Source organism: Juglans microcarpa x Juglans regia, chromosome 4S (assembly GCF_004785595.1).
Source record: "Juglans microcarpa x Juglans regia isolate MS1-56 chromosome 4S, Jm3101_v1.0, whole genome shotgun sequence".
NCBI lineage: Eukaryota > Viridiplantae > Streptophyta > Magnoliopsida > Fagales > Juglandaceae > Juglans > Juglans microcarpa x Juglans regia.
The window spans coordinates 8,238,886-8,250,914 of NC_054601.1; the positions used below are offsets into that span (position 1 = coordinate 8,238,886).

General features: G+C 39.1%; 1 protein-coding gene across 1 annotated transcript; it reads right to left on the minus strand.

Moving 5' to 3' along the window:
• Positions 1-6,795: 6,795 nt before the first annotated feature.
• LOC121262002 lies at positions 6,796-10,731 on the minus strand. Its single transcript, XM_041164451.1, has 9 exons — positions 10,651-10,731; positions 10,143-10,590; positions 9,687-9,923; positions 9,366-9,594; positions 8,646-8,948; positions 8,376-8,443; positions 7,981-8,238; positions 7,551-7,668; positions 6,796-7,102 (listed from the first exon to the last, which is right to left on the minus strand). Exons 1-9 carry the CDS (start codon positions 10,729-10,731, stop codon positions 6,796-6,798), a joined length of 2,049 nt encoding a protein of 682 aa, XP_041020385.1.
• Positions 10,732-12,029: the final 1,298 nt, after the last annotated feature.

Genomic DNA, 12,029 nt, shown 5'->3' on the forward strand with positions numbered 1-12,029 from the left:
CGAGAGCGAAAAGGACAGAGGACAGCACTCTCAACTCTTTGGAAAGTTTATTCAGGAGAAAAGACAGATAGAATTTCCAATAAACACAGACCATTGAAAATGCAAAATGAGACTATCTAATTTGGAAGTGAGAAAGTATGAGTTCCTCAACATAAAATCATTCTGACTTGCCCCAAGTTGTTTGTGCAAAAGGAAAAGCAGGGAGGTTTTTGCCCAAGAGTGCTGAATTCATAATTCATTACTGTTGGGTCTTTGTGTCCATAGGAATTCAACTGCTCTAATGCATCGTTTTGCCTTTATATAAAATTAAAGGAGATATAGGGGAGATGAATGATTGAGTGGCCTGCGTTGAGGAAGGGAAAAGCCTACGTTGAGCAAGGGAGATGAAACTGCTTCTCTTTCGTCTTCGTTTACCCTCCTCTTTCTTCTTTCTTTTTCTTTGCTTCTTCTGTTTATTTATTTATTTAAATACTATTTGACAAAATAGTCCACCTAGGCAATTGGTACGCGGTTGGTATCTCAAATCGCTTATACGTAGAAGAACTGTAAAAAAAAAATCATCTAAGCATTGGTACGCGATTTAGTGTGCGAAGTCGCTTATATCTATTAAGGCTCATATATATATATATATATATATATATATAAACATACGATTTAAATAGATCATGGGGCAAAAGTCTTTTAAATAGATTATGAAATCTTTATTGGACTTAACAATTGGATTTAAGCTCATTTTATATTTTATAGATTAAATAGACTCAAACCCATGAGAACTAAGGCTCGGTTTATTTACGAAGTCCAGGCCCATGAACTCTTCTACATACTCAGACCCGTAAACCACTATAAACCAATTGCGAGCCTTCCTCGTACACGTTAAACCGGAGTCTTATTCCTTCTATGAAATAGCCAATAGGGTTGCCGCGCTGCGCGCACACATTTTTCACAAAAGATTTACTCCCAGTCACAGCCTCCTTCATGCCTCCTCTCCCCCACCATGAAGCGCGACCAATCTCCATGACCGCAAAACCACTTCTCCCCTTCACGCCGCCGACAACCAGTAGCCCTCCCACAATCGCGTCACAAGCCACCTCCCCTCAGCCCCTATAGCACGTCCAGCGGCCCTTCTACACACAAGTCCCCTTCCCGTTGCAAAACGAGTTGATGCACCGTAACCCAACCTAGAGCAAAGTTGCCTTGAACCATCCTAAACCGCCCTCACTCCTCCACGTTTGAGCCACCAAGGTTGCACCGTATAGCAACCCTTATGCTGTAAAACCAAACCCACTTCTACACGGAACAAGTCTCTGTTTTATCCTAAAAAATAAACAGAGCATCTAAACCAGACATTACACCTCCACTACCGACGACGGAAGCTGCCACACCCACTGACCTGTTTGGTCGTTGTTGCACCATAAGTCTCCATCGTCGTACGTAGCCCTCAAGCTCTCCTGATAATCTCTCTCTCTTCTCCCGACATTAAGCCTTCCCTATCTTGGTTCTCTCACTTTTGCTCTCTCACGTTACACTCTTTCTCTCTCCCTCTCACTCACGTTCTTTCTCTCTCTTTCTCTCTGTTTCTTTCACTTCTTCTCTCTCACTCTCTCACGTTAGTTAGTTATTTCCCTCAGCTACGGGCTGGTATAGTAAATTGTTATGGGCCAAACAATTGAAATGGACCATGTGTTTGCAGATATGTTTAATGGGTTATATGAATTTAGATATGTTTAATGGGTTATATGGGTTATATGGATTTATGATGGTTCAGGCCCGCAAGAGATTAGCCTAGTTTTAGGGTTAAAATGAGAATTCCAGATTTTAGGAAAAATAAATTAATTTTGTATTTCAGTCTTTAAATACAAAGTAAGTTATTAATTAGAAATTTATCTAAATTGCGTGTCTATTTGATAAGTGATTGATTATGTGTCAAAAATATTGAATTAGTTCTACAAGGTAAGTAACTTGATCATAAATTAGGATTAACATACGTTAGTTAGTTACATATATTATTATTAAAATTAGTTTCTTGAAAGTCAATATTTTTGTACCATACATGTCATAATATCTGCAAACACATCATTCATCCTAATTCATGATCACGTTTCATTCTACATATTATAGTTATGTATGTATTATGCATCTCACGTTGCATAAAGTGTAAGATAAACTCATAACAGTTAATAAAATGGTCATTCAGATCCATGATACCAATGCAATTTATGGGTGGATATGTAAGCCATGGATGTAAGTGTGGTCCACCATAATATGCTAGAATACTATTGGCAATCCTTTTGTAGCCGTAAGATGTGGGATCAGTGCATTACCTTGGACATAGGGTTAAGCATATGTATGAATGATCATATTTTCAAATTCTCAGCATGAAATATTTTATGAAAGACTTTATGTTTAATATGTTTACGTTATGATGATTTGTTATTGAGTATTCGACTTATTTTAATATGCTTTATATTTTTAAACCACACTAAATCAAAATATTTATGGAGGTGAAGGTGCAAGATGAAATTTGACCCAGGGAGGCGATGGAGAGGTCTAGATTGTGCACAAAGCTTTTAAGTTATTATATAACAAAGTTTAAGAAATTTTAATAAGCTCTTCTGCATAGTCTCTTTTATAATTTCATTATTTTGAACGATTTTATTTATTAAAATGACTCTTTGTTTCTGGTGCTAAAATATTTCTCATAATAATAAAGTAATATTATTTCTCAAATTAAATCTTATCATCGAGAAGTGTTAAGTTCATAAATAATTTTCACAAAAATTAAGTTAATTATAAAATATGTTATAACTACTTTACGTTAAAAGAAATTTACAATTTAACGCATTGCACTAAAATTTATTAATTTCTAACTTTACTTTTATGAAATTTTCTGTAAATCAAACATTTATCATCAATAAATATAGGGTAGTGGTAGGGTTACTAACCCTATTATTACCTATTTACTACTTACATGTATTTGATTTTTTTTTTTTTTTTTATCTTTTTTATCATTTTATTTTTAATATTTTTTTAACATCCTTAATTATTAAGAAAAAAAATTAAAAAAAAAATATAATTTTACTAATAGTTAATTTCTTAATCATTAAATAAAATAAAAAAATTTAAAAAAAATTAAATGTAAAAAAAGTAATAAATAAGTAGTAGGGGATACTAACCCTATAATTTTCCATAAATATATTTAAGAACTCAGAGAAAATAAAACCATAGAGATAGATCATGGCCACAGGGAACGATCCGATGATCTTGCACTGTCATAACATGATCTAAACTTCTTGCTTCAAAAAAAAAATGATCTCACCTTCTTGTCTCGAGTTTTCGACCAGACAAAGCTCTGATTTCGGTTGGATGACAAGCAGTTGGAGAAGATACATTTGGAAATGTGAGCCCCTTGATCGGCAATTCGATGGGAAGCCTTAGAGAAGGTACCAACCTTGCTTCTTGGGCAGTGGCTGGAACCCTAGCTTACTAGCTTTGGGTCAAGCCCTCCCAAGAACTCAGGCTCCAACAAGAGGTGTGTTTTTCCGTTCTTGATCTCCATTCATATACATTAGTTTCGTTTCGGTTGATGATCAATTAGTGTATTCTTTGGTTGCGGGAAACGACAGTGTTCGTAGCTTTGGAGGATCCTTATTGCTACGTTGAGAAACAAAAACAAATTCCCAACACTCAGGTAAAAAATATTTGAATGTGGCTTAACGTAAGGAACCTGCTGTGATTGTTGAGATGTAACTAAGGAAAATAATGGAACTGTAACAATGGGTGCTATAATGGAAATAAGAGATGGCTGAAAGGTGTTTGTGAAAATGCTAAAGAGAGTCACATATATATTGATAAGGGATTCTTTGAGGGAACCCAACCTCCTTACAGATCAAAGCTATTGATAATTTTCTAGATATCCCCCATTCCTTCCTCTCTCTCTCTCTCTCTCTCTCTGTCATATACCTGCTCAGAACCATGCCGCATAACCGTCTAACTGAAAGAACATAAGATAAAGTAACCTGAAATTATAAAGACGGGCTGGTTTGGATTCAGAGATGAGATGAGATGGTTTTAGATGAAAGTTAAAAAAAATATTGTTAGAATTTTATTTTTTAATATTATTATTGTTTTGGAATTTGAAAAAATTGAATTAAGATTTGAAAAAGTTGAATTGGTTATTATATTTTGGGTAAAAATTTAAAAAAATTATAATGATGAGATGAAATGAGATGAGATGAAAGACTTTTCAAATCCAAACGAATTGTTGTAACACCCCAAACCCGGGTGGCTTGGAGAATTTCTACTTGTCACTCATAAACATATCTCCCAATACATCCAAAGAATAAACTCCAAAAACTTCATAAATGAAATCAATCTCAAATCTTCTCAATAATCTCATTACAAACTCCACACAATCTTTAATGCAATAAAGATAAATCAAAAGGGTCCATAACTTCCCGATAATCATAACAATCCAATTAAATATTTCATAAATCTTACTAAACTCAAGACATAAATAAAACCCAAAGATATTAAAACTAAGAACACCAGAAGTCCTTCTTCTACCAACATCTCCTCAGCTTAGACACAAACAGCATTCTAATCCAGGTCCTCATTTGGACTCACCACATCATCTGAAAAATATTATAATGATAGGGGCTGAGTCATCAACAACTCAGTAAGCAGAAATCATATGCTAGCGTGCAAACATGAGCATTTATCAAGGAGAGTATGCAGAACAAAATATTTTTCCAGAGTTATCATGCAGAACAGAACATATTTTCAAAATAACAGAGCGATGGTTTTAAAACAAGTAAAACCCATGGTACTTTGGCATAACATAAACTGAGTATCATCGTCAAATCAAAACAGAGCATCAAACAGAGCAGAGATCATGTTTCACCCCCGTGGTAGGGTTGTGCTAACCTCGGTGGCCAAACCAGGCAGAGACAGAGGTGAAATCTTTCCTTTATTCTTCTCGGAGCCCCGAGTGTGCACACAGGAAAGACCACAATAAAACCACTTTGTTTCCAAAGTGGATGCACTCAGAGACAGAGAAGTTGTACCAACCCAAACAGAGCAGAGCAAAGCAAAGCAGAGACAGAGTCAGATACGAAAACCAGTACACCATGCCAAAGGTTTTCAGATGTTATAACAAAATAATACAGAGTACCAAAACAGAATCAGACAGTTATACACGCTGAACACAAAAGCCAGAACATCTTTCTAAATAAATGCACAACTTTTCATATCCTCAATATCGCTCTTTTTCTAGATTTCAGAAAACACATGACAGAATTTAGCTCATGTCTATACAGTGCATGCCAAAACATATTTTTTTTCCTTTTTCACACAGATTTCATGAATAATGCAGATGAGTGACCGAGGTTGATCTTTATTTTCACAAGTTCCCAACATAACACAAAATATGCAAGTTTTTCATAAAATCAGTCTCAGTCTTATTAACTTGTATAAAACCTAGCATAGGAACCCCACGTACCTGACTCTTGCAGCGTATTATCTACGACTTGAATACGGTCTCTATCTGTCTCGCCACCTATTCATAAGATAATATAAACTAAATATTAAAGTCCAACAATACACCATTGGTCTTAAACAACTCAAGACTCAAACTCTAGACCATAATTCAACGAGTTTAATCAAACTTAACTAGCCAAATAACAATCCGGACAGCCCACACTTCGACCTAAAATATTCTATACTAAACTCAGTATGTTGGTTATAAGTGGAGACTGATTTGGAACTAAAAAAAATGTTTGCTGAAAGTTGGCTTGACAGTTGGCTCGAGCCAAGTTCGCTCGACAGACCGCTCGAGCGAAGGCAAGTCAGAGAGGTTCGCTCGAGTCTCGCTCGACACTCCGCTTGAGCTAATGCGAGACAGAGAGGTTCGCTCGAGTCTCGCTCGACACTCCGCTCGAGCGAATGCAAGTCAGAGAGGTTCGCTCGAGTCTCGCTCGACAGTCCGCTCAAGCCAATGCTCATTTGGCTGTTCGCTCGAAACGCGCTCGACAGTCCGCTCGAGCGAAGTACGCAGATTTTGCCAACATAACCAGTTTACACTACACAAAGCACTCTTCTTTCCATTCCAAACTCCATAACATAAAGTATAAACTAATATTTCCAAATATTTTCTCAACCACCAGTCCAACAATTCCACTACAATGAAACTTCAAATAATCCAAACCTAGAACAAAACACCAACCCGAAATACTCACCACGCAACAACCAGAAAAACTCACAAAAAGCTACTCAATCTCACAGCCAAAACAGATACTGCATCAAAATGAAGATCAACCAAACCCAAAACTAAGAAGCAGAAATCGCACAGTTACAGAAGGAGAAACCGAAACTTGGATGAGAAAGAAACCCTTACCAGTCGAAAATGGAGGGAAAACAGAGTGTAGCAGACGGCAACACTCGGGAAACCAGAAGCAACGCAGCAACAGAAATCCACGTGAGGAGGTCTAGGGCATGGGATTCGGAAACTCAAACTAATGCCAACAACAAGAAATGAAGTTGAAACTCAAAGGAAAAAGGAAAGAAACGTGGGACGGAGAGAGTTGCGGAGAAAGAAAAGAAAGAACTAAACAGAGTAACTGCAATGCCAAAAGAGAAGGAAAAGAAATCGGGAGAGTGAAAAAGAAAAGCTTACCCCTCTAAACGGCGTCGTTCGCCCACCGAAAAAGAAAGGGCTAGGCCCTCAAGCACAGACCGGCTTCACAACCCACTGGGCCTTACATCCTCCCTCCCTTACAAAAATTCCGTCCTCGGAATTTGCTATAAGCTATAATAATTTCCTTCGAACAAATGAGGGTACTTTACTCGCATCTCTTCCTCGAATTCCCAAGATACTTCATTGATAGCATGATTATTCCACAATACTTTAACCAAAGAAATAGTTCGATTCCGCAACACTTGCTCTTTCCTGTCCAGAATCCGCAATGGTTCCTCGGTGTAGGTCATGTCCTCTTGAATCTGCAAGGGTTCATGATCTATGATGTGAGTGGGGTCATGGATATACTTTCTCAACATGGACACATGGAACACATTATGCACTCCCGAGAACGCTGGTGGTAGAGCCACCCTGTACGCCACCGGTCCAAACCGATCAAGAATCTCAAACGGCCCAATGTATCTAGGACTCAACTTACCTTTCTTTCCGAATCTCATAACTCCTTTCACCTACTTCATCCCAATACAATGGAGACCTACATCTCCTGCCATACAAAACCTCGTAAGGTGCCATCCCAATGCTAGCTTGGAAGCTATTATTATATGCAAACTCAACCAATGGTAAATGTTGCATCCAAGATCCCTTGAAATCCATCAAGCATGCCCTCAACATGTCTTCTAAAATCTGAATAGTTCTTTCTGACTGTCCATCTGTCTGAGGATGAAAAGCAGTACTGAAACTTAGCTGAGTACCCGTTGCCTCTTGTAAGCTTTGCCAGAACTTCAAGGTAAAACGAGGATCTCTATCCGACACAATGGATACCGGTACTCCATGCAACCTCACTATTTCCCGCACATACAGTTCAACTAGTTTCTCTAGTTTATCAGAAACTTTAATGGGCACAAAACGGGCGGTCTTCGATAAGCGATCCACGATCACCCATATAGCATCTTGCCCGCTTACGGTCCTTGGTAGACCTGTCACAAAATCCATGGAGATATGTTCCCATTTCCACTCTGGAATCTGAAGTGGCTGTAATAATCCTGCAGGTCTCTGATGTTCCGCCTTCACTTGTTGGCAAGTCAGGCATTGTTCTACGAATTTAGCAATTTCCCTTTTCATGCCATTCCACCAAAAGGACTCTCTCAAATCCCGATACATCTTGGTACTCCCTGGGTGAACAGTGTACAAAGAACAGTGTGCCTCTTCAAGAATCAACCTTTTTAGTTCATCATCAGCAGGTATGCATACTCTACTCCTAAATCTCAAAACTCCATCCTTGGAAATACAAAAATCAGGTTTGTACTCGCTTCCGATCTCTTCCCTTAGCTTCACCAACTCTGAGTCCACTTTCTGAGCATCTTTGATTCTATCTATCAAAGCAGGTTGAACCACTAAACTGGCCATGACAGCACTTGTATCACTAGAAAAGACTTCAATACCGGCTCTTTCTAAATCCATCAACAACCTATGCTGAGTAGTAATAGCTGCAATTGTCGGTCCCACTGACTTCCTACTTAGAGCGTCGGCTACAACATTAGTTTTGCCTGGGTGATAATTAATGGTGCAATCATAATCCTTGATCAACTCAAGCCACCTCCTTTGTCTCATGTTTAATTCTTTTTGGGTAAAGAAATACTTCAAACTCTTGTGATCCGTATAAATTTCACACTTTTCTCCATACAAGCAATGTCTCCAAAGTTTAAGTGCAAAATTGACTGCCGTGAGTTCCAGATCATGAGTGGGATAATTCTGCTCATACACTTTCAGTTGGCGTGAGGCATAAACTATAACCTTCCCATGTTGCATCAGTACACACCCCAAACCAAGCCTAGAAGTATCGCTATAGACAACAAATCCGCCTCTAGCTGTGGGAACTGTTAACACCGGGGCTGACACTAATCTCTGTTTCAACTCTTGGAAGCTTTCTTCACACTTTGCTGTCCATTCAAACCTATTATTTTTCCTAGTGAGTGCAGTGAGAGGAACTGCTATCTTGGAAAACCCATCAATGAATCGACGGTAATACCCTGCCAATCCCAAAAAGCTTCTAACCTCATGAACATTCCTCGGTGCCGACCAATTAACCACGGCTTCCACTTTTCCTGGGTCCACTGAAATACCATCCTTCGAAATTACATGCCTCAGAAACGTGATTGAATCAAGCCAAAATTCACACTTCTTCAACTTAGCAAACAGCTGTTTGTCTCTGAGTGTCCCAAGTACCAACTTCAAATGTTCTTCATGCTCGGTCTCACTTTTGGAGTATATCAGTATATCATCAATAAAGACAACCACAAACTTATCCAAAAACTCATGGAACACCCTGTTCATTAAGTCCATAAATACGGCTGGGGCGTTAGTCAGGCCAAAAGGCATGACCAAAAACTCATAATAGCCATAACGGGTTCTGAACGCCGTCTTAGCCACGTCTTCAGCTCTGATCTTCAACTAGTGGTAACCTGATCGAAGATCAATCTTCGAAAATACTTGAGCACCCTGAAGCTGATCAAACAAATCCTCTATACGGGGTAACGGGTACTTATTCTTTATGGTCACCCGATTAAGTTCCCTATAATCGATACACATTCTCATCGATCCATCATTCTTCTTCACAAAAAGAATTGGAGCTCCCCAAGGTGAAACACTGGGCCTGATGAAACCCTTATCTAACAAATCTTGCAACTGCTCTTTGAGTTCCGCTAATTCAGATGGCGCCATGCGATAAGGTGCTTTCGAAAGGGGTGCCGTGCCTAGAACTAACTCAATAGCAAACTCTACCTCCCGCTCGGGTGGAAGTCCCGATAAATCTTCAGGGAAGGCCTCTGGATAATCTCTCACAACAGGTATCTGTTCCAACATCACTTCCCCTTTGGCGCTTCTACCACACAGGCTAGGAATCCCTGACAACCATCATGCAACAGTTTTCCAACCTGAATGGCAGAAATGATGGGTGGAGTCAACCTCACTTTTGACCCTGTGAACCGAAATTCACCTTCATTAGGGGGTCTGAATACCACTTCCTTTTTAGCACAATCAATACTGGCGTGATAGGAAGCCAGCCAATCCATACCCAAAATTACATCAAACCCAACCATGTGGAAAACTATTAAATCTGCTGGCATCTGTCTTCCCTCTATAGAAAGAGGGCATCCAGGTAAAATCTCACTACAGACTACAGAATTTCCTGTTGGGGTCGCAACCACTAACTTGTTCCTCAACCTTTCAGTATCTAAAGTGCAAAATCTAGAGTACGCCGTGGAAACAAAAGAATGTATCGCTCCCGAGTCAAATAACACAAAAGCATTATTAGAAAACAGAGAAAGAGTACCTGTGATCACATTCAAACTTATCCATGAACCAAGAATATTCAAAGTCTTAACCAGAATCAATCAAAGAAAAGAAAATAGTAGAAACTATAAATCCTTAAAGTAAAACCAAAGAGTCATACCAGTGATCACGTCATTCCTACCCTCAACTTCTCCAGGTGTTAGTGCAAAGACTCGAGCAGGCGCAGTAGGACGTTGATTGCTGCCCCGGGCCGATACTTCATTCCTCTGAGGTGGCGGTATGAATGTCTGGTTGCTCCTATTTTGCATTGGGCAATCCCTGATGTAGTGTCTTGTTTTGCCACAACGAAAACACAATCCCGCCCCTTTTCTGCACTCTCCGGAGTGCACTTGATTGCATGTCCTACACTGGTAGGGCTGTTGATTACTCTGAACCAGCCTTTTTCCCGAACTACTACCTTCATTCCTCTTTTTCCATGGTCCCTGGTCCATGCCAGACTGGTACCCAGTAGGAGTAGTCCTTTTCCTCTGTTCATGCATTGCAGCGCTTCTTTGAAGGGTTCTTTCAAAAACTGTTGCTTTATCCACCAATTCTGAGAAGTTCCGAATCTGGAAACCCACCACACGCACATACAGTTTCTCATTTAGTCATTGCTCAAATTTACGTGCCTTCTTTTCCTTATCGGGAATCAAATAAGTAGCAAAACGGGATAACTCAGTAAACCTAGCAGCATGCTGATGTACCGTCATTGTTCCCTGAACCAAGGTGGCAAATTCCATAGCCTTGTCCTCACGGAAAGAGCTAGGGAAGAAGCGCTCAAGAAAGATCTGCTTGAAGTGCAGCCAACTGACTATCTCTGTCCCCTCTGCTTCCCTGATAGATCTTTCAGAGATCCACCCTCTTCGCTTCCCCAGTAAGCTTGAATGTGGCGTACGCCACTTTTTGCTCCTCAGTACAAGTTAGGACTCGCAAAATCTCTTCAATGTCCTGAATCCAATCCTCTGCCAAAGTTGGATCGCCTCTCCCATCAAATAAAGGAGGGTGCATACGATTGAATTGCTCAACAGTACAACCCCCTTCATTGAAATTACGCTGGCGACCCGTGGGATTCTGCACAAGGTCATCAATTAACTGATGTGCAGCTGCTCGTAATACGTCGGAAGCACTCGGGTTTGCTTCCCTTTCGTTCTCGATCGCATTCAGATTCGACATGCTTCGTTCTCTACGACGAGGTGGCATCCTGACAAAATAACTAGAATTTTTAAAAATCGCTTCGAAAATAGAATTTATAAGAACATAGAAAATTAGTGGTATTTGTAAAAACAAAACGTATATATATTAGAATTCAAAAATATAAGAATATCTATAACAGAGACAAAAGAGGAACGCACAACGGTAGTAATAGTCAATCTCTCCAAAATTTAACATCTTACTCCATCTGAGTATTTAAGAAGGCTCCGCCACTAAACTAAACCTTAATCAACATGAATGTAGTTCATAGACCTATGAAATACCACACTTCATAGTTATTCGCAAAGCCTGCGAATTCTAAGACTTCTCACTTCAACAATATTCAATCCTATGCACCCACAGAAATCTAAACCTCCTAGGTTTATAGTATGCAGAATTCTAACCTGGCTCTGATACCAAATGTAACACCCCAAACCCGGGTGGCTTGGAGAATTTCTATTTGTCACTCATAAACATATCTCCCAATACATCCAAAGAATAAACTCCAAAAACTTCATAAATGAAATCAATCTCAAATCTTCTCAATAATCTCATTACAAACTCCACACAATCTTTAATGCAATAAAGATAAATCAAAGGGGTCCATAACTTCCCGATAATCATAACAATCCAATTAAATATTTCATAAATCTTACTAAACTCAAGACATAAATAAAACCCAAAGATATTAAAACTAAGAACACCAGAAGTCATTCTTCTACCAACATCTCCTCAGCTTAGACACAAACAGCATTCTAATCCAGGTCCTCATTTGGACTCACCACATCATTTGAAAAATATTATAATGATAGGGGGT